Source organism: Mustela putorius, unplaced genomic scaffold, assembly GCF_011764305.1.
Source record: "Mustela putorius furo isolate JIRA1106 unplaced genomic scaffold, ASM1176430v1.1 tig00537301_pilon_pilon_pilon, whole genome shotgun sequence".
NCBI classification, from domain to species: Eukaryota; Metazoa; Chordata; class Mammalia; order Carnivora; family Mustelidae; genus Mustela; species Mustela putorius.
In genome coordinates, this window is record NW_025422439.1 from 401,306 (window position 1) to 419,680 (window position 18,375).

The 18,375-nt window shown below is 45.7% G+C and overlaps 1 protein-coding gene and 1 long non-coding RNA gene across 7 annotated transcripts in view; one reads left to right on the forward strand and one right to left on the reverse strand.

Moving 5' to 3' along the window:
• Positions 1-13: 13 nt before the first annotated feature.
• The window catches only part of TNFSF8 (TNF superfamily member 8), a 27,220-nt gene continuing 8,858 nt past the window's right edge, over positions 14-18,375 (reverse strand). The window contains exons 2-4 of one of the 2 annotated variants that reach the window (XM_004774058.3): positions 16,899-16,941; positions 4,861-4,932; positions 14-3,540 (exon numbers count right to left, since the gene is read on the reverse strand). In XM_004774058.3, coding sequence (XP_004774115.1) covers positions 3,146-3,540; positions 4,861-4,932; positions 16,899-16,941 — 510 coding nt within the window. In that variant the 3' untranslated portion in view covers positions 14-3,145. The remainder of the gene's footprint in view (positions 3,541-4,860; positions 4,933-16,898; positions 16,942-18,375) is intronic. The other variant, XM_045074022.1, reaches the window with a different exon arrangement.
• LOC123390320 overlaps positions 12,328-18,375 on the forward strand; it is a 21,157-nt gene continuing 15,109 nt past the window's right edge. For 2 of the 5 annotated variants that reach the window (XR_006604925.1, XR_006604923.1), the window contains exon 1: positions 12,328-12,538. This is a non-coding gene — a long non-coding RNA (uncharacterized LOC123390320). The remainder of the gene's footprint in view (positions 12,539-18,375) is intronic. The other 3 variants (XR_006604921.1, XR_006604924.1, XR_006604922.1) reach the window with 2 other exon arrangements.

Genomic DNA, 18,375 nt, shown 5'->3' on the forward strand with positions numbered 1-18,375 from the left:
ACACACATATATGTATAAATTCAGATTAAAACAATAAACTTTTATTTTTAAATAATTTCTTCAGTTTCTCAGAGATTGAACTTTTCCATATGGGGTCCTGGCCTTTTTCTGTGATTTGCCCATGTACTGAATCCAAAGACTATCTGAGTCTCACATTTGAATGATAATCTTGGAGGATCTGTGTGGGGGAAAAGAAGAACAGAGAAAGTCCCCGAATACTGGGGACCACCCCAGGGCAGGGGTAAAGAAGTGACCTGAGGAATTACAGGAAGGCTACAGAATGAGACCAGTAAAGCCTGGTGGGAAATCATGCAGAAGGGAGCCAAGAGGTTGGGCTCCACTGCTAGCTCAAATCCCAGCTCTGCTCTAACCACACAAGAGGACTTGACAAGTCTCTGCCTGCTGTCGGGCATGCATTCAACCACTGGCTTAGCTCATCAATCAGCATCTTTCCAGAGACGACACAGACTTCTCAATCCTCTTAATGCAAGCATCTTTCCAGAGACGACACTGACTGACTTCTCAATCCTCCTAATCCAAGTTCTAGAAGGCTCTCCTGTTTGGTAGATTCTGCATAACTTCCTTCAGCACTTCCTCCCTTTCAGGCCTGTTCCTGTCAATCCTCCTGGGGGTGCAGGGACCTCTTCTGAGCCAACCTTTGTGTGGCTGGGGAATTCTGAGAGGAAATAGGGTAGGTTAAGGAGGCATTGGTAGGTAATAGACAGACGGGGTGAACAAAAAGTTACTAAATGTGGAGAAGGAAAGTCTTAGGAATTCCCCAAGGGCAGGAACACACTTTGTCTACACTGACTTGTTTCTTATGAGTTTATGCATTTGCCCTTTTCTACACTTTCTGCAAGTATACTCGTGTGTGTGTGTGTGTGTGTGTGAGAGAGAGAGAGAGAGAGAGAGAGACAGACAGACAGACAGACATTCCCAGGTAGAGAATTATTTATTTTACTTGCACAGATTCTACCACAGTCCCAGGGGCCTGGTTAACCCTCCGGGAGCAACAGAATCTGGTTTTGGGGCACCTGGGTGGCTTAGTCCGTTAAGCATCTGCCTTTGGCTCAGATCATGATCCCACGGTCCTGGAACTGAGCGCCGCATCAGGCTCCCTGCTTGACCAACCTGCTTTCCCTTCTCCCTCTGCATATTGCTCCCACTGCTGGGCTCTCTTTCTCTCTCTGTGTGTCAAATAAATAAAATCTTTAAAAAAAGAAGAATCTGGTTTTAAGCTTTCCATCTTATCCATGCCCTATTATTTTCAGTTGAGTTACTAATGATTATTCCCCTTTATTTTTTTGTCTTGCTAGAGGACTCCTTAATGCTGTGCCACCTGTGTCTTCAGCTGTTGGCTTGCAGGTCATTGCTTGACAGAGACTGAGAGCTGGAACCACTCAAGTATAAAAGTCAGGTGCCTCTGCTCAGAGAGATGAAACCTTTCTCAAGCTTGAATATGAGACAGTAGAAAATTTGCTTAGCGCACACAACCTTAGATTGTGGATACCTTCTCAAGAACGCCGGAGTTGGCTTAAGCAAGGTTCATTTGTCCTTCAGAGTTTGGGTATAATTCAAATGCCAGGTGCTCTCTTACTTGCTGGTTTTGGGTCCTCAAAACCTGTCTCTGCGTTTATTACATACTTGGCTTGCTGAATTCAACACCTCTTCCAATGCCCGCTCCTCCCAAAGAATCTACTCATAGAAAGCGTTAGAAGAAATGCAGACTTTACTGAATGTTTCATAGAGGAGGCTGAGGAGGAGTTTGACATAGCACATTGCTCAGCAAATGACTTCAATTTTTCTTCAGCTGTTTTGTTTTTTTTGAGTCCTTCTCATCCATACCAACACTGCTGGCGTTTTTTTTTTTTTTTTTCCTTTTCTTCTTTAACACTTTTTCTAGTTTTTCTCTGACAGACTTTCCTGATTTCCTACATTTTTCTTTTCCCTGCCACCTTTCTTGAGAAAAATGCAAATTTTGCTCTATTCTTTTGGATGGCAGTAAAGGGTCCCTTTTGCTTCTGAAGCAGAAATTCTGGGGCATTATACTTCAAGCTCAATGGTCCTTTTCAACAGATAAGGGGCTTCTTCCAGAAAAGATGGATGGATATAAAGGTAGGTTGGTGTAGCTAGAAAAATCTCACAATTACCCCAATCAGGAGAGGAGGTTGCCATTTTTTAGAAGTCCTCACCATGTTCAAGGACATCATCTTTATCAATAACATTCGGGGCCCTTAATGGCCCTCCACAGAAATGGCTCCCTGAGAGGCATTTGAAGGAGGGAGCAGAGAGAGATCATGTGAGAAAGGACAGCAGCTGGTCCCTGACCAAATGGCCATATCACCATGACCAGTGCACGCCAATGGAATGTTTGCTGAATGCACAGCCCTTCCCTATAGGAAATGAGAGTTGTATGTTGTTGATGTGTTGTCAGTCTTAACTTGGATGGAGTCAAGCCTGGTCAGAAGACTTTCCAAATTCCAGGAGGCCTCTTAGATTTGTATGGTCAGTTGGGCAGTCGTTTCTTTTACACATTTCAGATCCCACAGTTCACTTCATTTGGGAATGTACCTTGAACCTCCTCCCCAAATTCCGACTCCGTTGAGGTGACATGCAGCCAGATCCTACTAGTACCATCAGATTTATACTGGCGTGAGGCGAGGGCCTTCCCTTTGGCTGGGGGCTTCTACCTGGAATCTGAATTCACGGGTCTGGGACAAGACATCCTGGTCTTCTGAGATGGAAGAGATTTTGGAGAGATTCAAATCCAGCCCATTCATTTTCCAGACATGTATCCAGAGTTCCAGGGAGGGGAAAGGAATAACTCCAGGTCACACAGTGAGCCAGTTAGTGGTTGGGCCAGGGCATAAATCCAACCCTTCTGATGCCCATGTGGGGCTTTTCCCACATACTGCCTTGCTTCCCTCCTTTCTGTTTGAAAAACACGTCACTCAAAACTGTTTGTTTGTTTGTTTTTTAAACCCTGGAGCTGTATCTTTCCAAGAGACAGAAGGAGAAGCATGATATTTAATACCCTTTGTGGTTTCAGGCTTGGTCTAGAGTTTTCTTTTTGCCCAAGTGTTTGGATGGATGAAGTACTGTATGGTAGAGAGTGGTTTTCTTCCTGAAGGCCAGAAGAAATGGCTCAGTCTGAACTACTGTATAAGAAGATAGACAACACATTCTCAAGGGGAAAGGTGTTTGTATCCACATACTGGAATTTATCCACCTTGACTGATATGGTGGTGTTGACCTGGAGGTACTCCAGCAAGAACTGAGAGAGATTTTGGTATATGTTTTTCGTTTGTGCTCCAGACTCACACACTGTTACCAGAGTCTGCTTTTTGACATCTTGGTTGATGAGAAGCTCCAACTTCAGGTCAACAGAATGTTCTGGGCATTTCACGAGAAATTGTAGTTGGCAAATGATGACATACCAACCTGGGAACTGGATTACCAGATTCCCATCCTGATATATGACTCCACGAACAACACCATCTTTGTTCCAAGACAACTTGGATTTATTTATATGCTTTGACACTGGAGAGAGAAGGACAAAAAGAATTACTGGGCAGATTGCAAAATGGGAAGTTTTTATTCAAGGTTTCCCATTCAAGACCCATGTTTTCTAAAACATTGCCTGCTGTTCTAACCATCTGGAATCTCTTCCATGTTACTTATTTTAGATGCTGCTTAATATTCAAGGCACAGGTGCAAAACTACCCCTGTTTCTCTTCTCTAATGCTTTAAGCTGGAGGGTCAAAACACATATGGAAATGGAATACTACCTCTTATAGAATTATTTTTCACTTATATATTATATTATTCTTTTCTATTATTATTCTGTTATTATTATAATTATTAAACTTCCCCTTTTCAGACCCTGTGCTCCTGGACTATATTCCCCACAAGTTCTGGACTATCATGTTCATTCAATCAATCAATCAATCAATCAATCAATCAATGTTTCATCACTAAGGGGCTACTAGTTTATAGGCATTGCATCAAGTATCTGAGATAGGATAATCAGTTTTGTTCAATTAGTAACGAATTTAGGCATCAAGATATCCAGGAGAACTTCAGTCTTTTGATTTTCATAGCAAGATGCATCCTTTAGCAATTCATTGTCTCATTTTTTTAATGTCTTCCTTTGGGCAGCCAAACATAATTGTGTAGATCCCGCCAGTGTTCAGTAGGGGCTCTTCCCAGCTGGGGTTTTTAGAAAGCAGAGGATGGGCAGACCGTGTGGGCCGCTATGTTTGCATGGAAAGCCAAGTCTCTGTGAGTCCAACAAGTGAAAATCAGCACTGATTAGTCAGGGTGCCTTTCAGAACTGGAAAGCTGGCCTTCGTTTTAATTGCCTCCATGCCTTCCCTTTAAACCTTGTTGCAATTCAACTTAAGGGTGAGAACTAATCTAGCTGCAAAATTGAATTTTTAAAATGGGCAGAATGGTTATTCAGAGAATCTTGGCCATCCTCTCCGTATCTCAGCTTTCCCAGCCTAAGTGCCTTGAATTATTTCCTTTAGAAGTGGCCTCTTAGCTGAAGCACACAGCAATATGCAAAGAGACTGTGTGCTGACATGTTCATTAAGTTGTCAATCAGGGGACAAGGCAAATTCATGGTTCCCTTGTGAAGAACCTGACAGAGGCAGAGACAAAGAGCTTGTTTCTCTTCCATGAGGAAAAGTACTGTGCACTTGGCTCCAGACTTACACGTGGCTGAATAGAGAGGGGGCCCAAGGGTCCAACACAAACGTCTTTGGAGGCCAGGTTGACAACACAGAAAAGTGAAGGAAGTTTTAGAAGGCCACAGGAAGTGGCCTTCAGATGACCAGAGTTTCTGGATTCATTACTGACCTTGGAGGTAGGCCCATGACTTCCTGAATGGAGACCTTTCCATTACACATGAGATGTCCTCTGAGCAATTTCCTAAAAGTAAGGAGATTACACATTAATTGTCTTTCTCTGCCCTGGGTACTGGGGACACCAGTTCTTTTTCCATGATACTTGGATGGAGACAATTAGTATTCTGTTTCCATTTGGGAACCTGTTTGTTTCTCATTTTATCATCACATATTTTAGGGTTCTTTGGAATTGGCTGCTTCCACAAGGACTGGAATTTGGGGGAAGAAAGCAAAGATGACTTGAGCTCCCCTAGGTATCAGGTGCCATTCCTGTGCCTACTTACTTCACTTCACTCTTGCAACAACTCTACGAGAGTGGTATTATTAAGTCTTTTTTTACAGATGGGAAAAATTCTGGGCACCAGACAGATTAAGTATACTGTCCCACCTTACTCAGCCAGGCAGTGGTGGTCAGAACGAAAGTTCCAGTAGTGATTACTGCAATTCTGCCTTTGAGAGCACACCAGATACTAATCTGTGCACTTTTACATGTTTCTGCTGATCGAATTCTCCAGCTAACTCTGCAAAGTGGATGTCCTGATGCCTAGATGGAGTCAATGACACAAAGTCAAGCAAGTTGGTGGTACTGTTGAGATTCACCCCCATGTCTATCTGATTCCAGAGGCCAGTTTTCTTCCTCCAAGCCACTTGCTGGACAATGGAGATAAACACATTCTTGTACTCAATTTTAAGAGGATATAGGATTAAAGAGATCTAAGCAGGAAGTCTGCTATCTGGAGCTTCCTTGGCAGGGGAAAAAGATGGTGTTTATGTCATCATGGTATTTAAGAAACAAAAATATTTTTAATATATGCACCAGTGATACTGGCTTAGGAGCTTCTTATTATAGAAACTATTTTATATGCAAAGAGCCAAGTTATACATTTCCTGTAGTGACTCATGAGTTCAACTTACTCTGGGTGAATTCCTACTTCTCTTTGGACGTTGGTTTCCTGTCTATGCAACTGGGAGGTCTAAGACCTGACATTGACATCTTTTTGATGATGTTATCAGAGTGACCATTCATTCCATCCATCAGAGACAAGGCAGCCATGGGCCTGTTGGGTTGAAGCGGCCACACCGTGATGTGTTTGCTCCCTGGATCTCTGAGTGGTATCTATTGGGCTCACAAGATTCCCCCCACTTGCATCTCTGCCCCAGGCCTGAGAAAATCCCTCCCCGGCCTTCCTCACTTCCCCACAGGAGTCTTGAAGAGGTTGGAAGTTAAGCAAACAGTTCCCTCTGCTGTCTGAACTAGCTCACTGCTAGCAGCAACCCCTGCAGAAGCAGGCAGCAGTTTTGATCCTTGTCTCTCCTCGACCCATAGATGCTCTGGCCCAAAGTGTCTTCTTGGTGATGAGGGCTGGTAGACTAGTTGCCATTTTTTGATCCCATCTCTTTACCTGGCATTCTTGTCCTGCCTACTTCAGCTGCAGCCCACGCTCTTGAGGGATTAGATTCAGGGATACAACATGGCAGCGGGGTGGGGGGGGGGCAGGCTCATTTTCTAATGCACTGTGAGAGCTGTTAAGAGAGTTCTCCCCTGGCCAGCCTCCCCTTTTTAGGGATGTAGAACATAGAGTCAGAAAGCATTGTTGCAAAGGCAAATGTGGCCTTATCTCTTTTCTGCTGGGAGTTCCTTAGGGACTTTGCTATGCCTGCTGGATCTGAGCCAGATACTCCATTGAAGTTCACGGTCCCTAGTGTTCTGTCCCTCCTGCATTCTCTAGTCTTACTCCACCTTCCCTCCTTCCCTTGAACTCCTGATCCCTACAGCAGTAGCAATAATGCAGACAATAAAAAATTGCTAATGCAGACTGAGTGATGGCCATTTTCTGGGTTCTCTGCTAAGCATGCTATATTTGATCTTTCTCTTAATTCTTATAGCCACCCATGAGAAGGGTACTACAGTGATTTCTTTCTTTCTTTCTTTTTTAATGGATGCACATAGATTTTTTAAAAATTATCAACACATATGTATTATTTGTTTCAGGGGTACTGGTCTGTGATTCATAGTCTTACACAATTCACAGCACTCACCATAGCACATACCCTCCCCAAAGTCCATCACCCAGCCATCCCATCCCTCCCACGCCCCCTCCATTCCAGTGATTTCTGTCTTGTACTTAAGGAAACCAAGGCTTTCAAAGGTTAATGACTTGTTCACATTTGCACAGCTCATCAGTGAGAGAGTGAGGTTCAAACCCAGGCTGTCTGACTTGAATGGCCTGGGTTGATTGCTGACGACTATACTGGTGTTTGGAGGCACCATGGCCCTCAAACATGCATATTGATTTGCCTCTCCACCTGGAAGCTCCCCTTTACTGGGGAAGTTATTCCTTATTTAAAGCATGGCCTCGAAGTCATCTCTGACCCTCCCTCTGTTTGCCTATTGACTTCCTCCATTAGACTATGAACCCTCAGAGCAGAGACAACTATTTCTATATCCCCACTGCTCAGCCCAGAAGATGCTCTGTAAATATTTATTGAATTGAATCATCTCTTCTCTCCCTCTTACTTCCCTCAGTGGGTGTCAGCTGCGTTCTGGCATGAGTGAGGCTAAATGGGGATGCTCAGTTTGTCTTTCCCCTCCGGCTGGAATAACACCTTGCCTCATTCCCTCATAGCTCTTCAGATTAGCGTAGATTAAATGGGAGGAGAGGACTCATGCCCTAGGCTGAGGCCAACACGGATGCCAAGACCAGGTTCTGCTCATTGGCTGGAGGCCCCCCTCACATCATGTCACTTGTGGTGGCATCTGTCAGGTGAGTTTCCGTAAACAGGCAGGTGGCCGGAGAAGGACAAGCCTGGGCTTGCCTCTCACACATGCAGGTTCTGTTTTTCCTTTCCCCTTTGGTCTTTGTATGTTTGGTTGGTTGACCTCAGCTGTAATTCTGAGAAACCCAAGGATGGAAAAAAAAAAGAAAGAACAAGCCTCATTCTGAAGCATTTGCATTTCCTGAAGTCAAATGGCAAGGTGTATTTTAATTCTTCTTTAAGAATCTTTTTAAGCAAAAAGTGGTTTCAAGCAACAGGAAAAAAACAGGTAACCCTCTCCACGAATGGTGTTGCTGAAGCTGCCTGAGGGCAGGGGGCTGGGAAAGGGGACACTGGAAGAGCTGTTGGTGGAAGGGGGTGGCTGAATGTGCAGAGGAGCCCAGAGGAGGGCATGGCTGTTGGCGATTCACATCTGACAGACTGTCAGCAGGAAGGAGCTGCAGCCTGCTCCGTGGGGCCCAGACATCAAGACTTTATGTGGAGGTTTGAAGAGACGAAGCACTTGGTTCCTGACTAGCATTGACCATGTGCGCATTTCTTAGACAATAGGAAGACCTCTAAGGACACACGCCACACTGTAAATCACAGGGCTGGCCGCTCAACTCTTTGACCAGTTAGTGCTATTCAGAGCTGTGCTGGGCTGTTTTGAGGGTCATTTTGCCAGCCATGTGTCACCCTCTAGGTCTGTGATACAACTTTCTCTTTCGGTTATGAAAACAGGAAGGAGTGATTTGTAAATAGGTGGTGGGACCTGTGGCAGGAAGCCTGTGATGTGCCTTGCATTTTTGAATGCTTGGAGCACGGGCAGCAAAACATCTCCTTTCCCAGCTGAGTGTGTTGTCTAGAGGGGTTTAGTTGAAAGAACTTACCACTCAGTGGGGGATAATGAGAAATGTTTGCAAGTCAAGGCTGAGTTCATGGCCTGGGAATTAGAATCTAGGAATCTTCCCTCTTTGGGTCCTAGTGTCCTTAGCTAGATGAAGAGCAGTGTGAGTTTGATGGCCTAGAAGGGCCCTTCTAGTTTATTCTAGCTGGCTGTGTAGACTCAACTATACATGGTCAGGCTTGCTGCAGCAGGGGGAATGCCAGTCCCAGTTCCAACAGTCTGTCCTTGTGGGCATGTTGCTCTACCCCATCTAGGAGACTCTCTTCACATATTTAAATCTCCAGACACCCACAGTGGTGTCTGGAGAGTGTTTTAGGTCTGGGGTCAATTTAAGTTATGAACAGGCTGGTTCTGTAAGGCTTTGCATGGCTGATAGAAATGGAAGTTCCTGGAGAGGTTAACCAGTTCAGGCTTGGTAAACATATAACCTATGTGCTCTTCAATGTTATCCCCATGGCAGGCTTGTCCTAGGTCACCCCATGAATTAGTGACAGAAGTAGGACCAGAGCCTAGACACTTTACCCCTTCTATGGAACATTCCATCTTTCAAACAACTTAAGTGCTCTGTGAATTTCTCTGAGGACCAAGGCCTTTAGATGGGCAAGATTTATAAGCCCAGACTTGGCCTCCTCTAGGATCATGGAACTTTTCTGGGCATTGTCTGGAAGCCTGAAGAGAAGCATGTGTCAATAAAATCCTCTTGGCCACTTCTACAGAAGAGAGAGCCAGAGAGAGAGAGAGATGTTGCTTAGGATGCTCGAACAGACCATGTTCTAAGGGCACCTGGATGGGTCAGTCAGTCAAGCAGCTGCCTTCGCCTCAGGTCATGATCTCAGAATCCTGAGATGGAGCCCTGCATTGGGTTCCTTGCTTAGTGGGGAGTCTGCTTCTCCCTCTGCAAACCCTCCCATTCCTGCATTCATGCTCTTTCTCTCAAATAAAATCTTAAAAAGATAAGAAAAGATCAATTTCTAGGAAGCAGCATAATGGCAACCTGAAGACTGGCCACTGCTTTGGGATCTTAAAATGTTAGACTTGAAAGGACCATTTGACACAAACTTAACCAAGACCCTGTTCTGTGAGTGGGGACATTAAGCCCAGAGGAACTGATGGTCTGGCCCAAGATAGGTTCAGAGGACTAAGAGTCTCCTGATTCTTAGTCCAGCCGGGGCTCTGTCCTCCGGTTAGTCCTTCCACGGTGGAGGAAGGGTTAAATGTAGAAAGAAGTGGGTTTGCAGTCACCATGCACACTGGTCTGAAAACTGATGAGACAACTGGAGGTGCTGGGAAAAGATGGCTAATGAGCCTTCTGGACTCCCTCTCACAGACCCTGCCAAGTCATAAGTCATCAGCCTTGATTGGGCTTCCATCAAGATTCAGCAATGCCCAGGGTGATAAAACAAACCAGGCCAACCATTCCAGCCAGACAGTATGTGGTCTGAGTGCCAGGCACCTTCCAAGCAAATATTCAGATGAGACAAGACGGAGTGCATCTGGGCTCCAGTCAAGGTTTTTAGCTGTTACTTCCCCTTAAGGACCGTCAGTTACCGCATCAATAAAGGTGGTTGATAATACTCAACCCAAATGTAAGGTTGTTGCAAAGACACCATGAATGTAAAGTGTCCAGTGTAGCATGTGGCTTAGAGGAGACATTCAGGAAATGGTAGTCCCTTCCTCCTCTACTCTTCTTGTCCTTGTTAGACAATTAACCATGCCCCTCGGCAGAGTGAGCTGGCTGATGAAACACTCATTAAAGCAAAGCTCATGGCATTATCTGATAGACTGAAGTTTCTCAACTAAGCACATAAATGTTTGAGCCATCTGATGGCTTCCAGATGAGTGTGTAAAATGTTCCTTCCATCTGTTGAAAATATTTTAAGCCTTCCAAGAAGGAGAGGAATTACCCTAATGATGGCATCTACCAAGGTCTTGGCAGTCCCTTCCTCTGGCAGGATATCCAGGAGAGTCCCAACAGTGACATCTAGGGGGAAAGTCTCTCCAGTAGAATTTATCAGTAGAATTTGGAATCAAAGGGAATCCTTAACCTAAGGATCATTTCAGCAGGCTTCAACTAGACCATTTCCTCGATGCCACAAAGCCAACTAGTGATAGAAGTTAGTGATGGGTTATTTGTTCAACAAAGCACAAGGCGGTGACTTGGGATTTACAAACAGCACTCGGGGAATAGTCATCCCCACATGTTCAGTGTCAAGTACAGGGAAAGTGACCAGTAGGCACAAATGGCAGTCAAGCTGGAATTCATTTGAATTTCTTGGCAGTTTTTTAGAATTTTGGAGTCTTTTCAATTGTGAGCTGTTGTAGTTTGTAAGATCAACCTATCTGACCACCTGACTTAATATAAATGCAGGTGGCATTAATTTTACTGGGGGGGAGGTAGATATGAGGCATATAAAGTGTGTAATCCAAAAGGTAAAGTGAATCTGAAGTCACATGGTGAAATCTGCTAATGTCTTAAATACTCTTTTTAAAAAACACCTCCTAGCTATTCTAGATGCAAAGGTATGACAGTGCACTTGGGAAGTTAGGCTTAGGATCAAGCAAGCTTGGCCTCCCTTTCCTCCTCTGCTACTTCACTAAGTTGTGTGGCTTTGCAGAAGTCACTCAGCCTCTTTGAATCCTCCCCCAAAGGGAGGATAGTAGCAATCTGCCTTGATGAATTGCTGGAGGGTCAGAGGAGATCATGCATAGCTATGAGCCCTGTGCCCACCACCCAAAGGACACCAGGTGATGGCTGGCTCCTGCCCCCTGGTGCAGGACTTGTTTTGCTCAGCTGGTAGGAACTCAAGCCAACACAGGTGGCGACCAGAGAGCTTGGGTGAAATGCATCATCCTACCATCCCTCTCTCCATCCGTTGCTCCCTCCATCCCCCCTTTCTCCTCCTACCTCTTTTTCTCTCCCCTTTCCTTCCCTGAAGTATTGGAAAGATGGGGATTTCTTCTAGATTGCGAGATTTGTAATCTGTATATGCTAAGCTCCAATACAAATTTTCATATGTTTTCCAGTGATCCGAGTGTTTTTTCCTCTCCTCTCCTCTTGTCTCTGGACCCCTCTCCCGCCTCCCTCACCTGTCCTCTCTCTTCCCCCTCGGCTTTCCTTGGCAGTAGGCAGTGGGGATGAGAGTGCAGGTTGCTCTAACACTCTGGATGGCCTCTACAGGACTCCATTCCCCTTCATTCTGAGCGGCCCTTTTCCTAGTTTATTTCTTGCGGAGAGATTCCCGACTCCTGTTAGCTCTGCCTTAAGCAAAAGTCAGTCTAAGAGTGCGTTTTGCATTTAAAGTAAATGGAGAAGGCTCTTTAAGGCCTGTGACTCTCTGAAAAGCAATGTGCCCCCTGAGCAGAAGTACCCCCTCATGCTGTGAAAAATTAAAAAAGAAAAGAAAAGAAAAAGGCTCACCACAATGGGTGAATTGGGCAATCGTGAACCAGGTCATTCTATCTGGTAGACGTAAGGCAGGTCTCTGCTGTTTGCAGTGGTTCTGGGGCTGGGGGAGGCTGCTGCTTCTCTGCCAGCCTCTTCTGCCCTCAGTGTGGCATCCTGGTGGGGACGGGACAGCAGGGGTAGCTGGGGATCCTGAGCAGAAGGCCTCCAAGGATCAGTTTCATTGCCTTCAAAGGCAGTTTTTATTGCCTGTGAGTGGGTAGGTTCACCAGGCACAAACAAGCGAGCAAGCCTTACCTGATCTCTTTTAATGCCCAGATTTTCTTTTTTAGCAGAGGGGGTGTGGAGGAAGGTAATCTGCCAAGCCACGTAAAAATTGTCCATTGTTAGAACTCTAAAATACACCATTTGTTTAATTCCAGGAATGTCAGCCTCAAAACAAAATCCATGCCAGGCTCAGGTCATCTGGCTGGTTCTCCTCACTCTTGACATTTTAGACAACAGGACATTCCAGGCCCCTGAGAGGGAAAATGCATGGCTTCGAGTCCCAGGACCGGAATGCAGGTATTCCAAAGTTCGACTTGTTCTCTGTCTTTGCTCCTGTCTCCTGCTGGGTATTGGATTCAGGAGAAAGTTGGCAGAGGAGGGCAGGGAATTGGTCTATTCACTGGTTCTCTTTCCTCAGGGCCTCCAGGAACCTGTGGAGAGGGGGTACCCCGTGGCACAGGAAAGGCTGACTTCTTCTAACTGGAGGCTGTAGGGAGGGAAAGAATCTCCCAGTCTCACGATGCCTTAGCCGCAAAGCAAGGGTTTCAATTCTCGGCTTCCAAATTCCCTACGTGGACTCTTTATGACCCCTACCACTGCAGAACTCCATAACAAGAAAACAAACAGCTGTGGGAACAGGTGATGAGGAAGCCATAGTGTTGGAAGGGTGCCCAGCCCAGGGGAACCAACTGGTACGGGTATTGGAAGGAAGCACAGGGTGCTGTCCTAAGCACCTGGCAATACAATCCTGGATAAGCTAAGACGGAATGGGGCAAGACCTCCAAATCCAGGCTGACCCCTTACTAGCTGTGTAATCTCAGGCAAGTCAGTCAAGGTGGCCAAAACCATTCTATGGAATAGATGTCGAGCTTGTGGGGTGGGGAGTGGGGAATAAAAAATGGGGAAGAAAAAGAGGTAGAAGGAGGGTGTGTTAATATGCAGGACGGAGGGCTGAACGCCCGTGGGGAAAGCTGTCCTTTGAGAAATTCCTGGTGGCTGGAGGAGCAGAGGTCTGACAAGAACAGAAGGCTCTAGTACTCTATTTGCATCATTCCTGGGACGGAAGACACTGCCCTACTAACTCCGCTAAGTACCCTAAATCCTATGGCAAACTTGGCTTTAGCAAAGGTGGGGTGCTGTTGGAGCTCTGGGGGAAATCAAGGCAAAGGGCCTGCGTTCTGTGATTTGGGCAAATATGCCACCTAACATAAGCACCTGTGAGATTCAAAATGTGGCAGAAGTGGAAAATTAGAGTAAGAAGTGAGGAGAAGGCGGCCAGCCATCCCTGGAGCCCGACCTTGGCTGCTCACCCTGTGGGGGATGGGACAGAGTCATTTGATTTGGGGATGAAAAGAAGAGTGGACTCCGTGTCCAAGGGGCATAGGCTCAGCCAGGTGGCAGATGAAGGTCATGCTTGCCGTTCCTGGTCACCCTTATGGTGGCTCGGGGTGAGGGGGGGCGGGCATCCTTATTAACTCCATTTTCTAGATGAGAGGAGAAAGGCATGGGGCAAGGGTCTCCTCCCTGTGGTCCTCCTGGCCCACAGTTCCTGCTAAGCCCTCAGAATGGTCCACTGTGCCCTAAGCACTGTGGAGTGAGGGTGACGTAGCAGTCTGCCAGTCACCAGACTCCTGGCTGGTATACAAAGCTCATGCTGGGACAAAGAAATCCTTCCATAACAAAACAAGCTTGTTTTTCTGTGGTTATCATGCAGCCAAGTGTCGTCCTGTGTTAGGGTACCTTCGTGCATGTACACGGGCCTGCCTCCTGGGCTCTGGGCTGCTGCCTGCCGAGGGTGTGTGATTTGCTTCTGCTAGTGGCCAAGGGCTCCCTAGACCATACCTGGCTTCTGCCCTTGTCCACTCCAGTCACAAACGACATGTGGCCCCTGGCACCCCTTCCCAGGGCTTTCTGGGAGATGGCTCCCCTCTGCCAGGTGTCTCTCAATGGCTTTTGAAAAGGGGCAATTGCTGCTTGTGTCTGTTAAAAAGGGGGTTTACTGGGAAGGAGGCTGTGGATATAGATTCCCTCAAGACTATTGTTGGGCTTTTTTTCTTTTCTATTTACATACTGAGCAAAAGAATTGGAGGGTCATAACGTGTCAAAGTTGGAAAGCCCCTTTCATTTAATTTTAGTACACTGGTACTACGTTATAGGTGAGGCCCAGAGAGGAGGAAGACTGGTCCAGAGAAACACAGCCAGCTGGCAGGAAAATCTGTTCCGGAGCCCTTGCTCTTTGGCAATGTTCTTTCCATCTCACCCCAGAACTGTGTCTGCAGCTGGCCAGGTTAGGAGAAAGGTAGACGTACATTATAAAATAGGAGACAGTCAGGGAGCATAGCAACAGCCGGCCATGAACATTTCATGGCTGAGGAATGTCATTCAGGGAAGAGAGAGGACTGGATTCTGATCCCTGCTCTGCCATCAGCTTCTTGGGTGACCTCAGGCAAGTCACCCTGAGGGCTTGGACCTCAGCTTCTCATCTGCGGTAGGGAAATACGAACTCCCACGTTGCTTGCTTGCAAGGTTAAGGTGAAGATCAAGCCAGGGGAGGCACGGGAAGATCCTTGACAAAAGTTTCATAGCCCTGGTGGAGATGACTGTTAGCATTTCTAAAATCTGGCTGCAGAAACGCTGAATTGCCAGCAGAGGTTGGTTTTGGATTCGTGCGTGTTCTGATACAGCGATGGCCAAGATAAGAAGGGATTTGATGAGGGACCTAGCCCACGGCTCCCACAGTTTGGGGTTTCATGGACCAGAGAAATTTACACAGCCAGTGGCCAATACAGAGTGGGCAGCTTTTGATTTAGTCTCTTGTGCCCATTAAAACAAAACAGAATAACTCAGACAAAAAGCAAGTGAACTTAATTTGCATCTGTTCCAGCTTCATGTTGTAAAAGAAAGGGCAGTTCTATGCTTTCAGAAAGGAAGGATGTACTCTCAGAGGAAAAGAGCACCCCTTATATTAAAATAGTTGTTGGCTATGGAAAGAAGGGGCTACCTTCTTCTTTTTCCTATTTCACCCTGGGCTGGTGAACACCAGCATAGGGCCAGACCGGCAGTCGGAGTCTCTGTGCTTGGCCACCTGTGAAGGACGGACTCTGCAGGTACAGGAACGGAGATCCAGACTCTCTGGGGTCCTATTGCCTCATCAAAACTACCCTGGTCATTGAATCGTGTTCCTGTTAAAGACTGCCTCTCTCTCTCTCTTCTCTCTCTCAAGACATGAGAAGTTCTGGTCTTAACTTGGAAGATCTGGGGGGGTATGTGGTGGTGGGATAGTGGGGGTGGAGAAGGAAAAATGACAGTGACTCAGTGTGCCAGGATGTTTTGCAAAGCTCCATGAGAACGTGCGTTACACGTTCTGACTCCCAAACCTGTGCTGTTCCCTAAACAGGGCTCTCAGACTCCGTCTGCTCTGTGCGTCACAGCCAGCCTCTCACCTCATTCTAGAAATAAAGTTGCATGGACCCACAGCTGTGCCTGCTGGTTTTCAAAGACTAGGGTTACGCTATACCACAGAGGCATTATGGGAATTGAGGTCATTGTGAAGTAACTCCAGCCAAGGTTATAGCCTATTTTTACAAGGCTGTAGTTATTAGTCTTCCTTGAAAGATCCAGAATGCTTGTGTGTTTGTGGCTTTTGCTTCTACTGGCTAAATGTCTGTGTGATAGATAGCAGGAAAGGCCTCCTGAAGAAAACTCCCTGCGGGAGGCTGTTGGTATGCGGGGCTGTGTTCAGACCCTGTGTCCCACAGATGCCCTGGTGTCTCTAGCGGGGTGCCCACCATATCCCACCCTTTCTTTTTGACTTTTTTCTCTGAGCTGTCCGGTTATCCAGCTGTGATGCTATCTAAGTTCTAAAGGTTATAAGGCAGAGATGGGTTCATGTTCTGGGGTGGAAAAAAACCCAACTTTGGCTAAGAGATGGGGACATCTGGGTTCTGGCTTTGGCTCCATATGACCTTGGACATGACACTCTACTGGCTCTTATTGTTCCTTTTCTGCGTGAGGAAAACATTCACCAGATGATCTCTGGTGTTACCCTCAGTGTTAAGCTACCTCTGCATATCCCCTCTGGGCCTCATAGAGACAAAGCGTTAACTAGTGTGTGCAATGGTAGAAAAGGTGAGGGGGAAATCTGTTTTTACAATCTCACCTTCATTAAGGCTTTTGGATACTACATGTTACTTAATGATTACAATATGCCAGTGGCCATACCAAGCAATTTATGGATGAGATCTGCTTGCCTTCTCCAATTCCTTCATGAGGTAGGTAGTAGGTAGTATTATTCCCATTTTATAGATTAAAAAACTGAGGTTCCGAGGCAGGACGGAGAGCCAAGATGCATACCCACATTTGCCTGACTCCAGATCTCAAGCTTGTAACACAACTCTCCCTTGCATGCCTGTCCATGTCCATGCGATGGCCTATGGCACAGGTGGAATTTTCATTAACCAGAGAGCTGCGCGCACCAGGGTACTGTACGAAGGCTGTTGGGATGAACGCAGTTACACCAGCTCAGCTCTGAGCAGCCTTCACCTTTGCCTCCATTGGCTTTTCTGCTGGGCACTGCTAGGATGCTTCTGGGGGTCAGTCCACTATGATGTCATATGGATGATTTAATATACATCTACTCCCAATTCCAAGGTCTTACCTCCTTTAAGGGGGAATTTTCCTGGTGGGTTGGGAATGGAGTCCTGGAAGAGAAGAAAGGAAAAAAGAGGCAGCATGAGATCATCATCCAGTGGAAAGGATTCATCTCTTTCTTTTCCATTTTGGTTGCCCTCCAAGTGCGATGCAATTTAGAATTCATGTTCCATTTGACTCTTTTTTGTTTTTTAAATTTTTTAATTTTTTTTTATTAAATTTATTTATTTATTTTCAGAAAAACAGTATTCATTATTTTTTCACCACACCCAGTGCTCCATGCAATACGTGCCCTCTATAATACCCACCACCTGGCACCCCAACCTCCCAGCGCCCCCCCGCCACTTCAAACCCCTCAGATTGTTTTTCAGAGTCCATAGTCTCTCATGGTTCACCTCCTCTTCCAATTTTCCTCAACTCCCTTCTCCTCTCTAACTCCCCTTGTCCTCCATGCTATTTGTTATGCTCCACAAATAAGTGAAACCATATGATAATTGACTCTCTCTGCTTGACTTATTTCACTCAGCATAATCTCCTCCAGTCCCGTCCATGTTGCTACAAAAGTTGGGTATTCATCCTTTCTGATGGAGGCATAATACTCCATAGTGTATATGGACCACCCTAATGTTTATAGCAGCAATGGCCACGGTCACCAAACTATGGAAAGAACCAAGATGCCCTTCAATGGACGAATGGATAAGGAAGATGTGGTCCATTTGACTCTTAAAAAAAAAAAAAAGAATTCGCTGACCCAGTTTACACAGGGCTTTCTTGTTCATTTGCTCAATAACTTGCCTATCGGAAACGCAGTCTGAGGGTTACTATCCACATTTTACAGGTGATGAACTAGGGGGCCAAGCAGGGTGAAAGGAAAAGTTTCTGGCGGCTCTGGGGACCGGAATCTGAAACTCATCGCCCTGTCCAGGCCTTTTTGTTTTTGCTTCCACATTTGATATTTTCCCCCCTTCGGTCAACAAAAGAACAAGCAACTGTAATATATAAATATATGTGGGTTTTTTTCCGTATTTGATTCATCAAACGGTGAAAGTATGCTGAAAACATACCTGGGAAGGTACATCTCTCCCTTTCCTGTGGTTGGAAATTCTGAATTAATCGAATGTTTATAGGCCAAGCGTTGTGACGCAACAGTAAATAATGAAATCGGGTCTCTGCCGTCAGGACCTTATTACAAATTTATATATGATTATAATATCCAAATATTTATAACTATATAACATAAATAAGCACAAAGGAATGTTATATATTTATAAATTCACATTATATTTCATATTATTTATTTTATAATAAACATAAATATATAGAGAGATATTTATACAGATATGTAAGGGGTTGATAGAAGTAGATTGTCTTTGAAGGGGGGCTTCCTGGGCTGGGGACTGGAGGGACTGATAGGGAGGTCTTGTTGCGGTGCTCTGAGCAAGAAGGCGATAGAAGCATATGGGCACACTTCTTCACCCCTCACA